The sequence below is a fragment of the Lutra lutra genome, chromosome 7, assembly GCF_902655055.1.
Source record: "Lutra lutra chromosome 7, mLutLut1.2, whole genome shotgun sequence".
NCBI classification, from domain to species: Eukaryota; Metazoa; Chordata; class Mammalia; order Carnivora; family Mustelidae; genus Lutra; species Lutra lutra.
The window spans coordinates 63981482-64000492 of NC_062284.1; the positions used below are offsets into that span (position 1 = coordinate 63981482).

Consider the following 19011-nt stretch of genomic DNA (forward strand, 5'->3'; position numbering starts at 1 on the left):
TAGCACATTCACAGTATTGTGTACCTATCACCTCTACTTAGTTCCAAAATATCTTTATGTCCCCCAAATAAATCCCATACCTGTTAACCAGTCACTCCCCATTTCTCCCTCCCTCCAGCTTTTGGCAACAACTAATTTGCTTTTTGTTTCTATGTATTCACCTTTTCTGGATATTCATACAAATGAAATAATATGCGACTTCTGTGCCTGGCTTCTTTCACTTAGCATAATGTTTTTGAGGTCCACCTATGTTGTAGCATGTATCAGTACTTCATTCCTTCTTATAATGGAATAATCTTTGATTTCATGGATATGCCAAATTTTATTTTATTTATCCATTTCATTGGCTGATGAACATTTAGGGTGTTTCCAACTGAGACAAGTGTGAATAGTGCTGCTATTAATATCTGTGAACAAGTTTTTGTTTGAACACCTGTTTTTAATTTTTTTTGGCATCTGCCTAGTTGTGGAATGGTTGGCCATGTATTAATTCTATGTTTAACATTTTGAAGGAACTGCCAAACTGTTTTCCACAGTAGCTGTACCATCTTATATTCTCAGCAAAACGTATAAAGTTTCCGATTTCTCCAGGTCCCCACCAATGTTTGTTATTTTCTATTAAAAAAAATTATAGCAATCCTAGTTGGTATGAACCAACCATTGTGATTTCTATGTGCATTTCTTTAATGATGTTAGCATCTTTTATATACTTGTTGGCCATCTGTCAATCTTCTTGGGAGAAATGTCTAATCAAGTCCTTTGCTCATTTTTAAATCGAGTGTTTGTCTTTTTGCTGTTGAATTTTTAGAGTTCTTCATATATCCTGGATATTTGACCTTTATCAGGTACAAGCTTTACAAATATTTTTCTCCAGTCTTTGAGTTGCTTTTCATTCTCTTGTAAAAAAAAAAAATCCTAAAATTAGTTTATTTTCTTTTAATATCTTTATCTGGTTTTAGTATCAGGATAATTTTTCAAGCGAGCATTTAGACTGTTCACATTGAGAATGATTATTGAAAGATATGATTTTATTGTCATTATGTTACCTGTGAAGTCCTTGTGTCTATAGATTGTCTCTGCAAATTTCTGTTCTTTATCACTCTTGGGTTCTTTCTCCTTTTATAGAACCCCCCTTAATATTTCTTGCAGAGTTGGCTTGGTGGTCACATATTCTTTCAGTTTCTGCCTGTCTTGGAAGCTCCTTGTCTCTTCATCCATTCTGAATGACAGCCTTGCTAGATAAAGTATCTTTGACTGCATGTTCTTCTCATTTAAGTACCCTGAATGTCTTGCCAGTCCTTTCTGGCTTGCCAGGTCTCTGCAGACAAGTTATGCTGATGCTTCTCCCTCTTTGCATAAGAAATCTCTTTCCCCTTGCTGCTTTCAAGATCGTTTCCTTGGATCTAAGATCTGTGAATTGTACTTTATATGTCATGGTGTCGGTCTGATTTGGGGAGAGGTCCTCTCTGCCTCTTGGACATGAATATTTGTTTCCTTCCCCAGATTAGGGAAGTTCTCAGCTATGATTTGCTCAAATATATCTTCTAGATATCTCTCTCTCTCCACCCCCTCAGGGATCCCAAAAATTCTGATTTTGAAACATTTCATTGAGTCATTAATCTCTCTCAGTTTGACTCTTTGGGCTTTAATCTGTTTTTTCCCATGCCTCCTGGGTTTCCTTTTTTTCTATCATCTTATCTTCTAGCTCACTAATTTGTTCTTCTGTCTTGTTTAACCTGATGGTCAGAGTATACAGTTTGGACTGCATTTTATTCATAGCATTTTATTTATTTTTTTTAAAGATTTATTTATTTATTTATTTATTTGACAGACAGAGATCACAAGTAGGCAGAGAGGCAGGCAGAGAGAGAGGAGGAAGCAGGCTCCCCGCTGAGCAGAGAGCCCAATGCAGGGCTCGATCCCAGAACCCCGGGACCACGACCCGAGCTGAAGGCAGAGGCTTTAACCCACTGAGCCACCCAGGCGCCCCATCCCTGACAGCTTTCTGAATCTCTTCCGAGAGTCAGAGCAGAAGTGACTTCATTCAAACCTCTGTCTCAGAACAGAGAGATCACAGTCTACTCTTTACTGAGCTCTCCAGGCCACACTGTCTCTGTTTCTGTCTGTGTTGCTAAAAACCATAGTCTCCTGGGTTGTGTGCCCCACAGCAGCACTCCCAAATGCCGCTCCCAGGGCCAGGCACTGCCCTTTGTGCTTCTAAAATCGAAAGCCACCCCAGTTCTCGTGCACACACCTGTAGTTCCAGGTTTCTGTCTGGGGTGCTGCCCTAAAGTTCTTTCCCCACTGCTACTTGTCTGAGAGTCTGTGCCCCATCTCCTGCATGGGAGGTTTTTGCATTTTCTCACCTTCCTGGTACAAGTTTATGAAGGTTCCCTCCCCTATCTTCCAATATCTGCTCACAAAATCACAGATCTCTGCTTCATACCTCGAGACTAACCGCCGGAGATAGTCTGTTTGTAGACTTCTTACATCTCAGGCTGATTTCATGGGTGTTCAGAATGATTTGGCAGAAATCCATCTTAATTCAAGGGACTGGTTGAAATAGGGTCCTCTACTCCTCTGCCATATTTCCCCCTCCTTATTGGTAGGTTTTTGATTACTAATCTCTTGTTATAGGTCTATTCATATTTACTATTTTTTCTTGAGTCAGTTTTTAAAAAGATTTTATTTATTTATTTGACAGACAGAGATCACAAGTAGGCAGAGAGGCAGGTAGAGAGAGAGGAGGAAGCAGGCTCCCCGCCGAGCAGAGAGCCTGATGCAGGGCTCAATCCCAGGACCTTGAGATCATGACCCGAGCCGAAGGCAGAGACTTAACCTACTTAGCCACCCAGGTGCCCCTCTTGAGTCAGTTTTGGTAGTTAATATGTTTTTAGGAATTTTTCCATTTCATCTAGGTTATCCAATTTGTTGGCATACAATTATTTACAGTATTCTCTTATAATACTTTTCTAGTATTATAGTATCTAAGTAGATACTACCTAGTATCTAAGGCCTTTAGTAATATCTCTCCTTTCATTTCAGATTTTAATAATTTCAGTCTTCTCTCTTTCCTTTTAGAAAACATTAGCTTATTAAAGGTTTGTCAATTTTGTGGATGTTTTCGGAGAATCAACTTTTGGTTTCATTAATTTTTCTCTGTTGTTTCTCTAGTCTCTATTTCATTTATCTCCACTCTAATCTTTTTGTCCTTCTTTATGCTAGCTTTGGATTTAGCTTGTTTTTTGTTTGTTTGTTTGTTTGTTTGGTTTTTTTTTTTTTTTTTTTTTTAGGTTTTTTGCTTTTTTTTAACATAGAAAGTTAGGTCATTGATTTGTGGTCATTGTTTTTTAAAGGTAGGTGTTTATCACTATAAATTTAGCTGTGAGTTTTCATACTCCCTCTGGCACTAGCAACTTGCACCAAGAGTACAGCTGCCATCTTCATGGCTATCAACAATTTAGGGAGTGAAGAGTGGTATGTGAATGATTTAAAATGCAACAGTTACACTCTTACTACTATGTGGCAGCTTCTTCCTTAAGTTTTTCCTTGGTTATAAGTTTTTTACTAGATCCCAAAGTTCTGCAAAAGTTCATTCTGACAGTTTTGCAGGTTTAATAGTTGTTTTTGCGGGGTTCTCCCTGAAGTTCCCAGCCAGGCAACCCTTTCATTAACCATTTTTCCTGGAAAACCTACCACTAGAAAATACCCAGAAATGCCAGTTAAGATGTAACAGACATCCTTTGAAATCCATACTTTGAAATGGAGTTATACAAAAAAGTAAAGAGAAATTCCAAAGTAAAAAAAAAAAAAGAATATAGAACTGAAAAGCATCGAGGTAGTTTAGAGTTACTGAGACTGAGGAAACCTCAGATTTAACAATCCTTAGACCTGCACCAAGTAAGGAACTAGACCTGAGACTTTTGAATAAAGCTGGGACATTTGAAGAGCTACAACCTTGGTGAAGGTGTGGCAATGAGAGATAATATAGAATCCTAACTATCTTAATCTGGGGTATTTACATAAAGTTCAAAACAGAAGAAAAAACTAAACACTATATTAGCTAGGGATGCAATCATAGATGATGAAATAATAGAGAAAAGTATAGTAATGTTTAAGTCAAAAAAGCAGAATATTGGCTATCTATGAGAATAAAGACTTATGCAATTAGAAAAGAACACACAGGGGTCATCAAAGGTATTGGCAATTAGTGTTTTACTTTTTGACCTGGGTGGCAATTACAAAATGTTGCTTTGTTATTCTTATTTAAAATATATAAATACTGTATATACTGTATATACCCTTATGTATGTATATCTCAATAAAAAGATAATAAGAGAATATAGTTTTATACAAATACACTTATAAACTTAGGCAAAATAAATTCTCAGGAAAATATAAATTCCATAACTGGGTCAGAAAACTATGGAAAATCTAAATGATCCCATAAGTATTGAAAAAGTAAAACAGTACTTCTAGATAATGCAAAAACAAACAAACAAACAACAACAACAAACCAAAGCATTAGTCCCAAAGGTTATGCTGGTGAATTTGGCCAAATACTCAAGGAACAGATAATTCTATTATTTTTACACAAACTCAGAGAAGAGAAAAAGAAGGCACACTCCCTAATTAAATTTTTTTTAAAAGATTTTATTTATTTATTTGACAGAGAGAGATCACAAGTAGATGGAGAGGCAGGCAGAGAGAGAGAGAGGGAAGCAGGCTTCTTGCTGAGCAGAGAGCCCGACGTGGGACTCGATCCCAGGACCCTGAGATCATGACCTGAGCCGAAGGCAGCGGCTTAACCCACTGAGCCACCCAGGTGCCCCCTAATTAAATTTTTTAAAAGATTTTATTTATTTATTTGACAGAGATCACAAGTAGGCAGAGCAGCAGGCAGAGAGACAGAGGGGGAAGCAGGCTCCCCACCGAGCAGAGAGCCTGATGTGGGGCTTGATCCCAGGACCCTGGGATCATGACCTGAGCCAAAGGCAGAGGCTTTAACCCACTGAGCCACCAAGGTACCCCTCTGAAATGTGTTCTTAAAAAAGGAGGAGGAAAAGACTAGATGATATTATGGTTGGTAATATTACATCACTGAGGAATCTGATCTTCCAATTCTTTGTATATGACTTCTAGAAAACAAAACAAAACAAAACAAAAAGGTAATAACTAGTAAAACAAAAGTTGAAAGTAAAACTTTTAACTAATACATTGGGAAAGTGGGTGGAAAGAAGAATATACAATAAAAAACATTCTTAGTTTGAATACTCTTTCTTTTGCCTTAGTTCTCTGTTAAAGTTTAAATAGTGTTGGGAGTAGAAATAACATAAGAAAATGATGAATTTATCAGATCACTTTCAAAGAGGAGACCAGTGCTTTTACTCTGGCTGTACCTATTCTCAGTTCCTTTAAGAACAGAGCCCACTCTCCTGGAGTTTGAAATGGGCAGCAGGAAAGTGAAACTCATTTTAGTTGTTCTTTTCCAAAGGTACCTTCCAGACCCTGCTCCAACATCGACCCAGGCAACTACGAGGAAGTGCGTGATCTGATCACCCAGATACCCTCTAAAGTGCAGATACAAGATATTACTAAGGAGCTACACTGCCCACTATGTAATGATTGGTTCCGTGATCCACTGATGCTAAGCTGTGGCCACAACTTCTGCCAGGCCTGTATCCAAAACTTTTGGAAGCAGCAAGCAAAGGAAACATTCTGTCCTGAGTGTAAGATGCTATGTCAATATAGCAACTGTACATTCAATCTTGTACTTGAGAAGCTGGTAGAGAAGATTAAGAAGCTACCCTTACTCAAGGGCCATCCACAGTGCCCAGAGCATGGAGAGAACCTGAAAATATTCAGTAAGCCAGATGGGAAACTGATCTGCTTTCAATGCAAAGATGCTCGGTTGTCTGTCGGGCAGTCTAAAGATTTCCTGCAGATCTCTGATGCTGTCCATTTCTTCATGGTGGGTGAGCCCTGGGCCTTGAAAAATGCCTTAGGAAAGCTGGGAAAAATCTTTTGTAGGGTTTCTTCTCTCTGCCAACCTTTATTCAGATGATTATTAGTAAGCTTAGAAAATACAACATATCTTGCAAAGTTCTTTCTCTAGAGTTGCTGATTATAGGAAAGGAGCAGTGGAGTAGCTCTGGCCTACTCACTCACTCACTCAAATATTTACCTATATGCTGCCATGAGATAACTCTATTAGACCCCATGTAGAGTATGGATGTACAAGATATTGCTCTTATTATAAAAGTCTTGAAATTTAGTCAAGTTTAAAATGAATAAAACAACAGAAGCAAGATAATCTACTATTGAGAGCTAAATTTTGTCACATTTGTAATTCATAAATATTTAGAATTTCAAAGAAGATTAGAGAAAATGGAAATAGGGGATGCATGGTGAATGAAAGCTTGAATTGGGAAATAATTTATATTTGAAAGGGCAAAAGGAAGAAATGAGTATTCTTTTTTTTTTAAAGATTTTATTTATTTATTTGATGGAGGGAGAGAGATCACAAGTAGGCAGAGAGGCACGCAGAGAGAGGAAGGGAAGCAGGCTCCCCACTGAGCAGAGAGCTGGATGTGGGGCTCCATCCTAGGACCCTGAGATCATGACCCAGGCCGAAGGCAGAGGTTTAACCCACTGAGCCACCCAGGCACCCCAGAAATGAGTATTCTAAATGATAACAATGTAAGTAGAAGTATAGTTAGTGAGAACAGTATTACTAGAGTAGAAAATGTAGAGTTATTTTCTTCAAATCCCTATAGTAAGCTAATAAGAGCATAAAACTAAGTTTTTCTACGACTTGTTATTTTCTTTACAATTCTTTGAAGAAACAGGAATTATGATTCAGGGGAAAGGAAGCACTTGCAGCAATAACTCGCTTTTTTTCCCTGACACCCTGGGGCTTAGAGATACAATATGGCCCGACATTTCCCAAGTTAGTGTGGATTAATTCTATGTGGTATCTCCAGAAGGAGCTCACCACCCATCAAGGTCAACTGGAGGCAACCCTGAAGGAACTTCAGTCCCTGAAGAATATGCAGAAAGATGCTATTGCTGCTTACAAGGTGAGAAGCAGGGTAGAGGGGTTATGATATAGAACTGAAACACCTTGCTTGTAACTTCAGCTATATGAGTAGAAAGGTGCCTATATGTATATTATCAATACACTAAATGGCACCTGCTATAGAATTAGAAAGTGGACACTGTATGAAATAAGTTCTCAATGGTTGATCAACACAGAGAAGAGATTGACCTTTCCTGTTACATGCTGATACTTCTGATGGCTCAGTCACTAGGTGTTTGTTCTGAGGTCATGATCTGTCTCATCTTTCCTTTTATATATGGCAAAATAAGGGATTTATCAGAAGAATCCACTAAAGATTTTTATGCCCAAAGAAATATCTTTCTTTTCTTTGGGTTTATAACCAGACTACCTCTGACTGCAGGTCTCTCAGATTGCTGTTTTTTACCATCCAATTTTATCTTTCTTAGCTTCCCCCAAACTAAATAAACTATTGTCTAGAGCTTCACAGGAGCTCTAGGAGAACATTAATAGTTAGAAACTTGGCAAAGCAGTTCCTAGGTTATGGGGCTAAACTGGGGGTTCTATTTCTTCATTAATTATTCTATGGAAGATAATCTTCTCTGGCTTTTGGCATCTGGAAGAAGAAATATGTACAATAAGAGAAAGAAGAAGGATAGATGGAAATAATGATGTCTCCAGAAAATGTTGTTTCTGTTGTAAGAGTTCCCAGTTCAGCTATTACAGTCAACATTCATTCACTCAAAAAATATTTATTGAGTGGATAAAGTATTAGACTAGATACCATATTATACTAGGGCGCTATTAATTCCATTAATAGCAATAAAATGACAACTGTGATAATTACTATAAATGAAAATAAAGGGTACCATAAGAACATACATATGAAGAACTAATCTAGGCTACGGGAGGGGTATTCTCTGAAGAAATCACCCATTAAAATTGAAAACTGAAGGATAAGTAACTTAGCCAAGTGAACTGGTTGAGGGGAATATGAAGGAAGTGGCCTGGAGAAGAATGTACTTGAGAAGTACATTCTATGTTCTTAAAGTGCAAAGAGCATATGGAAAAGTCCTGAGATAGGAAGTTAGTTGAGAAAAGTCCTGAGATAGGAAGCTAGACAGAGGGCCAATAAAACTGGATTATGGTATGCAAGATGAGACTGAAGAGGTAGATATGAGTCCAATTATGTAGGCCCTTATAGATAACATTAGGATATTTGAACTTCTTCCTATGAATAAGAAGCCATCATAGGGTTCAAACAGGACATGATTTCATCTCATTTTGAAAATATGAGTCTAGTTCTAGTGGCTATGTGAAAAGACAAGGATAATTTTAGAAGGCTATTGCAGTGATCCCAGAGAGTAAGGATAGTAACTTGGACTAGAAAGGCAGCAGAGATAGAAATAAACAACTTCAGCATATGCTTTAGAGATTTAAAAAAAAACAACAACAAAGAAACCTGGATGTGGTGACTGATTAGATGGGACGGGTGAGTGGAAACATCAAATAGACAGTTGGATACAGGAATCTGGAGCTCAGAAGTTGGTCTAGGCTGTAATAAGAAGTCAGCATAGAGAGTGACTTAAATCTGTGGAAGGAGAGGATATTACCTAAAAAGAGAATATACAATGAGAAGAGGAAAGAGCCCCGGACAGAATATCAAATAACTCTAATACTTAGAGGTTGGTTAGAGGAGACAGAACCAACAAATAAGGCAGAGAAACAGTGATGAAATAGGTAAAAGGAAAACTGGAAAAGTGTGAGCTAGAGAATAGAATGAATTTTAAGAGTGCCATTATAATAATGGACCATAAAATCCAAGCTGGATAAGAAGAGACATGGAGACAGAAGACGATGATGAACAGAAATGGAAGGGGTCAATGAATAAGAGGTTTCGATGAGACCCAGTAATTGTTGCAATAGAATTACCTGATTAAGTGAGCATAAGAAGTTAATTTTGGAGAGAGTGAAATTGCTGGGGATGATAAAGTCCTGTGTAATTAAGAGAATGAATAGATAAAGGTGGAGATCACTAGAAATGAGGAGGATAAGGATCTGAGAAGCCCAGATGTCAGAAGGTTCACCCCTGAGGATGTTGTAGTACCTTAGGAAAGCGGTAAAGCAGTTATCAATTTCGGTGCTTCAGACATTGCCCATTCCTGCTTCTTCTATATTGTCCTGGAAGCAGAAGCGCATCCCCCCAACTCTGATTTCTAGATAAGAATAGTTCTTTCAGCATCCTTATGGCCCCAGTTTAACAGCATCACTTGGTAGACATCGGTTTGTACTTCTGGGTAGGAGGGTACTATCATTCATTCTAGAATGTTTAATTAATTAACCCCACAGCCTTATTTAATATGGCATTGGTTACCACCCTCAGTACTGCAATAGGTACCTAGAGACCACTTTTGACTATTTCATTCCTGAACTGTTGAACTAACTAAGAAAAACAAAGTAAGTTTCCCCAAGGACTCCCACTATTTAGTATGGTTGAGTGATGATACTCAAGAGTCATTTTAATGCATCTTCCTGTTAAATGGTTATTTCCCAAGTTGTATGAGTACTGGTGGTGTGGGCCCCCATCCCCAAGTGCTAGTCTCAGTAATTACCAGGGTGATGATCATGGAGGTTTCCAGGAAAACAAGCTACATCTGCAGCAACACATCTCCTTGGAGTTTCTAAAGCTACATCAGTTCCTGCACAGCAAAGAAAAGAACATTTTAAATGAGCTCCGAGAAGAGGGGAAAGCCTTGAATGAGGAGATGGAGCTAAATATGAACCAGCTTCAGGAACAGTGTCTCCTAGCCAAGGAAATGTTGATGAGCATCCAAGCACGGATGGAACAGCAGAATCCCTTCGAGTTTCTCAAAGTGAGACTCCCTGTCAACATAATTTATGGGTACAATAGTTGGGGAAAGAGGGTAGAAAGATGTAGAAACAGCTTTTCCCCACCAGGAGGGGGTAAGAAAAACCGACTGTAGTCCTCTTAAGACTAGAAAAGCAGAAGGCTACTTTTGCCTTACACTCAATAAGAAGCTTTACTTTCACCCTCCTAAAAAAGATAATAAATGCCATTAATAATGGTATCTATTAATATTTTAATATTTCTTCATAAAGAACTTTGAAGGTTTTTTTCTCAAAAATAACAATATTGCAACCTGAGTTGTATCTTAGACTGGCTTTAAACTGACCTGTTTGAAAGATGTTTGCCAGTCTTTCCTACCTGAAGCTTGACCTTTAAAGTATCATTATCATCTCAGCCCTCAGAAGTTTACTTAGCCAGAGCAAGAAAAAGTAGCTTTGGGACTGGAAGACCTATGATGTTTTTCTACTGAAACCAGTAGAAGTAGAAATAGCCTATTAATTTCTCTTTCTCTTTTTTAAAAAGATTTTATTTGAGAGAGAGAGAGAGAGAGAGAGAGAACACAGAGGGAGAGGGAGAAGCAGATTCCCCACAGATCAGAGAGGCCGATGTGGGGCTCGATCCCAAGACCCTAAAATCATGACCTGGGCCGAAAGCAGCCACTTAACCAACTGGTAACCCAGGCATCCCAATTTCTTTTGTTCCACATAAAAGGGAACTCTAGAAAATCAGAATAAGATAAAACCAGTTTGTCATGGGTTAGATGAAGGATACCTGATCAGAAAAGGCATATGGAGGATGGGAGGAATTAGTGCTGATAGAATGAGGACATCTGCTCAGGTCCCAGTAGTGATGGTGAAATTCTGGTGGTAGCCAGTATCACCAAAGAAATTTCTGGTGTTGATAAGCAGGCATCTAACTTCTTTATTACTCCTTTCCTCTTCTAGGATATCTCATCTCTCTTGGATAGGTAAGTGTTTCTGCATGGTATTAACATCTTTCCTTCAGTCCCTGGAGGATATCTAAGAATAAACTATTTATGTCCCCTGCAGCTTGGAACAAGGAACAAAGGTGTTGATGCCCAGAGAGCTTATCTCCAGAAAGCTGAACCCAGGCCTGTACAAAGGTCCCATCCAATATATGATGTGGAGGGAAATGCAGTTTTCTCTCTCTCCAGGTATCAGTGGGTAGTAGTTATTGGTTTCTGGGTCTCCCAGGAATCTATGTTCCTTCTGTGGGAACTTGTCTGTGGCCCTAATTAGTACTATAGAGTTTGTGATGGGGGAAGGGTAGAGTTTAGCCAAAAGACGACTATGTGAAGACTTCAGTCAATATGACTGAATTTCTTCTTGTACCATGACCAAGAATTTATGACTTTTCATTGGGAAAGAGAGTCTGATGTGAGAATTACTTCTCAGCCTATGATTTTGTTTCACTGTTCTATCAAATATGACAACCAGTTATTTTATCCTGTTTTTCTAAATCAGTTCCATAAATCCCTGGGCTTCTCTGCCCTGAACGAGGAGGTTACTGTACATACTTTTTTTTTTGAAGATTTTATTTATTTATTTGTCAGAGAGAGAGAGAGAGAGAGAGAGTGAGAGAGAGAGAGAGCGTACACACAAGCAGGCAGAGTGGCAGGCAGAGGCAGCAAGAGAAGCAGGCTGCTCGCCAAGCAAGGAGCCCAATGCAGGACTTGATCCCAGAACCCTGGGATCACAACCTGAGCAGCGGCTTAACCAACTGAGCCACCCAGGCATCCCTGTACATACTTTTTTATGTAATAGAGTCTTTATAGATCCTCTTGTGTTTGATGTTCCTAATGTATAACATTTTAGGAGACTCTTTAGAGATCTTCAGTGCTTCAAAAGAAAACCAATAATTTCAACAGATGTGTTGAATAAGGACACACGTTTTTGTTTATCCTGCAGATACCAAGGGACTGAGCAGGAAAAAAGAACTCAAATGGCAATTCGAGAACATAAAGTTCTAAGTAATATTTATAAAATAAAATTCTAAATATTTCTAATTCACATACATTCATTTTATTGTTTGTAGTTACTGATTTAATGAAAATCACAAATTTATTCCTGTTAACAAATTTTCCAAGTAATTGACAATGAAAACATAGCTTTGCTGAGGTTTAATTAATACAGAATAAAATTTACCAATTTTAAGTGTGCAATTTGATGAGTTTTGACAAATGTATAAACTTCTATAAACATCTCTAAAAGTTTCAATCACCCCCAAAACTCCATATTCCTTTGTAGTCAGTCCCTTCATTCTCTTCCTAGCCCCTAACACTCACAGATCTGCTTTATTTCACTTTAGTTGCGCCTTTTCTAAACTCTCAAATAAATGGAATCATACATCATGTAATCTTTTCTATCTGGCTTTTTTCACTTAGCATAATGCTTTCTGAGATTTACCTATGTTATTGCATATATCAATAATCTTGTTTTATGGAAACATCACTGCACAGTGATGTATTTTTTTCCCATCTTATTTTTAACTTATTAGTGTTTTTATATTTCAGGTACATTTTATGTAGCTAGCATGTAAAGCGTTGTGGGTTTTTAAATCTGATCTGATAATCTTTTAATTGAGGCATTTTGACCACTGACATTTAATGTTATTATCAATATGATTTGGGCTTAAATCTAGCATCTTGGTATTTGTTTCTACTTATAACTTCTGTGCTGAGGCAGTATTTGTCAGGTTTCTCACTATAAAGTTACTCCCTGACCCCTTTACACTATGGAAGGAAGTCACTATACACAGCCCACACTTAAGGAGTGTAGACTATTTACATAAATTATTTGGAATTTTCTGCATGGGAGATTTGTTTCTGCCAGCTGGTCATTTTTTATTGAATGCCAAACATGATCAATTTTACATTGCTGTTCACTGGATCTTGTTGTAATCCTTTAAATTCTATTGGATTTAACTTTGGCATGTAGTTAAATAACCCTTTTCCTTTTGAGCTTTGTTGAGGTGTTTAAGCTTTGCTAGAGTGGTTCAAGAGCAGTCTTTAATGTAGGGCTAACTCAGCCCATTTCCTAAAGTAATATCCTTCTGAGTACTCTGCCTGATGTTCCATATATTACAACATTTTCCCATTATGGCTTGCAGGATTGAAAACTATTGCCAGACTTGTGTGAGCTCTAGTAATTCTTCAGACTCCCGTTTTCTAGAGATTCTTTCACTGGCCCTAATTAGTTTCACTGCACATTAATACCTTAAGGGAATCCCTTCGTAGATATTTGAAAGTCTCTATATAGCTCCCTCTTCTGTGTTACTCTACTCTGCAAATTCGAGCAGTGTTCAGATCACATGTGTTACTTCTTGTACTCTTTGCCCTATAAAATCAAAATTCACTTCTAGCAATCATTTAAAGCACAAACTGACTTTTCTTTATTTTTGGTATAAGTCGACATCTAAGAAAATCAAATGAGATTCATTTAATCTATGGTTATTTTACTAATAACGTAACTGTGGTCGAACCTTGGTAAAATATACTTCTTACTTTTTATTTCTAGACCTTTGCTTATTCTTTAGGCTTGTATTTTCTCTATTCCTGCCTTATAGTAGCAGTTATTGTTTTAGGGCAGAGGCTGGATCTTTTTTTCTTTTTTTAAAATAAATGGTCTGATAGTAAATATTTTAGGTTTTGTGGATTGCATGTTTCAACAAAATTTAACTACTTAACTGTCATTGCAGTGACATGGCAATCATAGGGGTGCCTGGGTGGCTCATTATTAAGCATCTGCCTTTGGCTCAGGTCATGATCCCAGGATCCTGGGATTGAGCCCCACATTGGGCTCCCTGCTTGGTGGGAAGCCTGCTTCTCCCCTCTCCCACTGCCCCTGCTTGTGTTCTCTCTCTCTCTCTCTCTTGCTGTGTCTTTCACAGTCGAATAAACAAATAAAACCTTAAAAAAAAAAAGAAATGGTAATCATTTACAATATGTAAATGAATGGCTGTTAATGTGTTCAATTTTCAGTTAATGTTTTCAATACAAATTTATTTACAAAATAGGCAGCAGGCTACATTTGGTCTGCTGGTTGTAGTTTTATCAATTCCAGTGTATGGAATAATTCAATTTAAAACACTTTAATATAGGGTGCCTGGGTGGCTCAGTTGGTTGAGCAACTGCCTTTGGCTCAGGTCATGATACTGGGCTCCCAGGATCAAGTCCCCCACATCAGGCTCCCTGCTTGGCAGGGAGTCTGCTTCTCCAGCTGACCTCTCTCCTCTCATGCTCTCTCTCTCTCAAATAAATAAATAAAATCTTTTAAAAAACCACTTTATTTCTTTTAGTTATGTACCAGTAAAACATTACCAAAGTTTATTCATTTATTCAACACTCTCTTTTGGAAAGCCTAGTATGTGCTAAGCACTAAGTTGGACTCAATTGATACAGAAATAAAAGACATAATTTCTGTCCCAGGAAGGAGACACTAAAAGACCAGAGTAGAGTCTATGACTAGCTACCTAGGTGAAAAGTTAAGAGCTAAGCCAAAGGCATGGGAATGGGAATGGGAAATAAAGGATAGATTCTAGAGACAGAATTCCAGAAGCTGAAATATACTGGATAGGAGCTGGTAGTAGGGGATAGGGAAAGGTAATGTCAAGGATAAAACTATAGGAGATACAGATTTTGGAGGGGGTTGAGGAGTTCATTTTGGCCATGTTGTGTTGAAGGATCTATAGGAAAACTAAGTGAATATATTCAAATGGGTAACTATTCTAACGGGAGCTTACAAGAGAGGCCAGGGCTAAAATAAGCGGTATTGAGTGGGGTGGCTGAAGCTGTTGATATAAATTAGATTTCCCAAGAAAAGTGAGAACATACAGTTAAGGAGGAAGCATCTGATATAGAAATAAAGGGTAATGACGCCTCCCAAAAAGATTGAGGAATTTTGGCAAAAGGGGTTAAGAAGAAAACCAGGAAATGCAGTAGACACAGAATCTAAGGAAAAAGAGTGTCAAGAAGAAGGGAGCAGTCACTCATGCCAAACGTGAAGACCAATTTAGAAAATGACTGGAGGGGTACCTGGGTGGCTCAGTCAGTTAAACATCCAACTCTTGATTTTGACTTAGGTCATGATTTCAGGTTTGTGAGACTAAGCTCTGCATTTGGGCTCCACACTGGGCCTAAGATTCTCTTCTCTTTCTCCCTCTCCCCTTTCATCCCCTACCCCATCTCTGTCCCTCTCCAAAAAAAAAAAAAAAAAAGAAAGAAAGAAAAAGAAAGAAGGAAAAGAAAAGAAAAACAGTGATTGGAAAGAGATTTTTTAACAGGGATGGGGACTTTGGTAAGGGCAATTTTTTTTTTTTTTTACTCAAGATAATTAACATGTCATGTGTTGTATTAGTTTCAGGTATACAAAAAATGATTCAAGGATTCATATATTTCTCGGTGCTAATTAAGATAGGTGTACTCTTAATCCCCTCTATTTCACTCATTCTCCCGCTCACCTCCCCTCTGGCAACCATCAGTTTGCTCTCTGTATTTAAGAGTCTGTTTTCTTGGGACAACAGCTATTGGCTCAGCCGGTGGAGCATGCAACTCTTGATCTCAGCGTTGGGAATTTAAGCCCCCCACCCATGATGGGTGTAGAGATTACTTAAAAATAAAATCTTTTTAAAAAGGGGGGGAGTGGTCTCTTTTTCTTTTTTTGTTTTGTTTCTTAAATTCCACGTATGAAAAAATCATACGGTATGTGTTTTTCTCTAACTTATTCACTTGGCATTAGATCCTCTAGATCCATCCGTGTTGCCACAAATGGCAAGATTTCATTCTTTTTTATGGCTGAGTAATATCCCATTGTATATATATCACCTCATTTTTAATCCATTCATCTACCGATGGACACTTAGGTTAGTTCCAGATCTTGGTTATTGTAAATAATGCTGCAATAAACATAGGGGTGCATAGATCTTTTCAAATTAGTGTTTTCATTTTCTTTGGGTAAATACCCAGTAGTGGAATTACTGGATCATATGGTAATTCTATTTTTAACTTTTTGAGGAAACTCCATACTGTTTTCTATACTGGCTGCACCAATTTGCATTCCCACCAACAGTACACGAGGGTTCAATTTCCAATGCTTGTTATTTCTCATGTTATTGATTCTAGTCATTCTGACAGGAGTAAAGTAGCCTTAATTTTCATTTCTCTGAGGCTTAATGATGTTGAGCATCTCTTCATGTGTCTGTTGGCCATATGTATGTCTTCTTTGGAAAAATGTCTATTCAGGTCCTCTGCCCATTTTTAAAAAATTTGATTATTTGTTTTTTTTGTTGTTGTCTAAGTTCTTTATATATTTTGGAAATTAACCCCTTAGAGGATATCTCATTTGCAAATATCTTTTCTCGTGTAGTTGTGTAAGTTGTATAAATTATTTATATACTTTGGCTGCTAGGACTGTGAGTATACTAATGTGTGTGGTTATCTTTCAGTGCAGCAATTTTAAATGAGTGGATTGTGTTTAAGTTATATTATGAAGGGTTCAGGAGTGATTTGAAATGAAGCAGTAGTGAAGTAAATAGGTCACTTGCTTGAGAAGCTTCATTAAAAGGGAAGATGTGAATGTGGCAACAGAGTCAAAAGAAGATTTTTTAAAACATTTTTAGTAATCTCTACACCCAGTGTGGGGCTCGAACCCATGACCTCCACATCAAGAGTCATGTGCTCTTCCAGCTGAGCCAGGCAGGCACCCCCAAAAAGAACTTTTTAAAACATAGTGAAGGAAAACAGCCTATAGAAAGGCAGAGACCAATGGTATAGGACAGGGGATAATTTCTTGGAACACTGAAAAAATTAAATTAAATTAAATTAAATTTAAAAAAGATGGGATAACTGGTGGAAGTAGGGAAGAGTAAGTGAGATCCAGCAGACAGAAGTATTGACTTTCCTCAGTTTCCTCTGAAAATGGAGAGAAGATAAAATGGTGGAGGTAAATAATTTTATCAGATGGAACTTGCAGAATGAGTGGTTAGAAGTGAGGGATTCCTATAAGATGTACTATATTTTCTTTGTGAAGCAGGAGATGAAGTCATCTGCCTGGCAATAAGGAAGGAAGTGATGGTATAGCAGTTTGAGGAGGTTGCTGCAGGTCTGAAATTGCTGTTGTGAGGAACTGGAAAGTATTTGATTGGGAAATATAGGAGTTCCAGGCAGTGCTGATGGTCAAACACAGAATGGAAATAACGAATCTGCAGTAATATCTATATGTGCAATTTTGTGATTTTCCTCCTACAATGGTCAAGAATTAGCATGTTAATTTTGATAGCTAGATAGATCCAGGGTTGGAGAGTTGCATGGCAGATGCTGCAGATACAAGGATAAAGTGATAAGGTTATTGGCAATATAACTGTCAATGTTCAGTAGTTTAGGGAAGGATTTTAAGCCAGGAAGCCGCCAGATTAGGATAATAACAAGAAATGAAAGACTAGAGTTGTTAATAAAATCAAGTAATGGTTGTAGGGGAGATGAAAGTGAAAAAATAAATATAAGAGGATGGGATATCTGAGTTTAAGATTTTAGAGAATGAATAGTTCCCAATGACTACAAGATCCAGAATGTGGTCATTAATATGGATAGCTGAAATGTAAAGGAGTCAAAAATCACTAGCAGTAAAATCGAGAATGTAAGAATGGAAAAATGGCTATATCCAAAAGACAGTGAAATCACTTGGGATGATGGGCTGGAGTTGGGGTAGAGGAGTAAAGTTAACCCCAAATGCAGAGAGTATAATGAGGAAACCTGTACATAATAACATCAAATAGAGATAGAGGGTATTAAGAAATGGAATGACAAGAGCCTCAAAAGAAGAGTGATTTTTTTCAGAGTGGTAGCTCTGAAATTAGAAAATGAATAGTCTCATGAACTTTTCAAGTTGTATTTTTTAAAAGATTTTTATTTATTTACTTGACAGACAGATCACAAGTAGGCAGAGAGGCAGGCAGAGAGAGAGGAGGAAGCAGGCTCCCTGCTGAGCAGAAAGCCCAATGTGGGGCTCTATCCCAGGACCCTGGGATCAGGGCCTGAGCCAAAGGCAGAGGTTTTAACCCACAGAGCTACCCAGGCACCCCAACAAGTTGTATTTTTTTGGGAGAAGAACCAGCCAGGTTTCTGTTACGGTAAGGTGATGAGAGAAATCTGTAAAGTGAGGATGCAGGAGAGTTATTTAGAGAGGGAGTTCTACAGGGCAAAGTGAAAGGGATGGGTGGGAGGAGTAGGAGGATGGGTGAAGGTAGAGGAACCAAAGAACAGACCAATGGGGATAAGAGTACATTAAAGCATAAATCATTGGAAGGGTCTACATTATGGGTTTTGGCCAAGCATAACAAGAATATGAAGCATGGTGGGATTAGTTGGGTGTCAAGGATTCAAATGGAATTCTGAAATTCATTTATTTAACAAATAGTTACTTGAATGCTTGAACAAATAGTTACTTGAATTCTTGAATGAACTATGAACAGTTACAAATTTTGAAGGTATGTGAGGAAACAAAATAGATAAAGTCCCTACCTTCTCAGAGATTACATTCTAGCGGAAGAAATGGACATTGAAACAGTAAATAATTTCACAAAGTGATAACCATTGTTAAAACAAATCAAGGTATATTCAGTAAGTAAGTATTCATGAGAAAAAATAAAGTAGGATAAGAGTACAAACAGTGATGGACAGATGAAACTACTATTTTTGGCATTAGCCAGAAAAAAAACTTTGAGGAGTTAACTCCTCCCTCCCTATGTTTTATTTGTATTTATTCCTCCCTATGTATTTATTCCAGACATTTCCAAACGTACAGAAAACTTTAAAGAATTTTATAGTGGGGGCACCTGGGTGGCTCAGTGGGTTAAAGCCTCTGCCTTTGGCTCAGGTCCCAGGGTCCTAGGATGGAGCCCCACATTGGGCTTTCTGCTCAGCAGGGAGCCTGCTTCCTCCCTCTCTCTCTGCCTGCTTCTCTGCCTACTTGTGATCTCTGTCTGTCAAATAAATAAATAAAATCTTTAAAAAAAAGAATTTTATAGTGAACACTGTAGCATCTATTTATATTCTATCACTGATATCTCA

General features: G+C 37.9%; 1 protein-coding gene across 1 annotated transcript in view; it reads left to right on the top strand.

The window, feature by feature from the left end:
* Positions 1-19011, top strand: part of TRIM69 (tripartite motif containing 69) — a 34408-nt gene that overhangs the window by 12644 nt on the left and 2753 nt on the right. Inside the window, 5 exon segments of the mRNA XM_047739134.1 lie at positions 5495-5971; positions 6984-7079; positions 9673-9930; positions 10871-10893; positions 10976-11100. Coding sequence (XP_047595090.1) covers positions 5495-5971; positions 6984-7079; positions 9673-9930; positions 10871-10893; positions 10976-11100 — 979 coding nt within the window.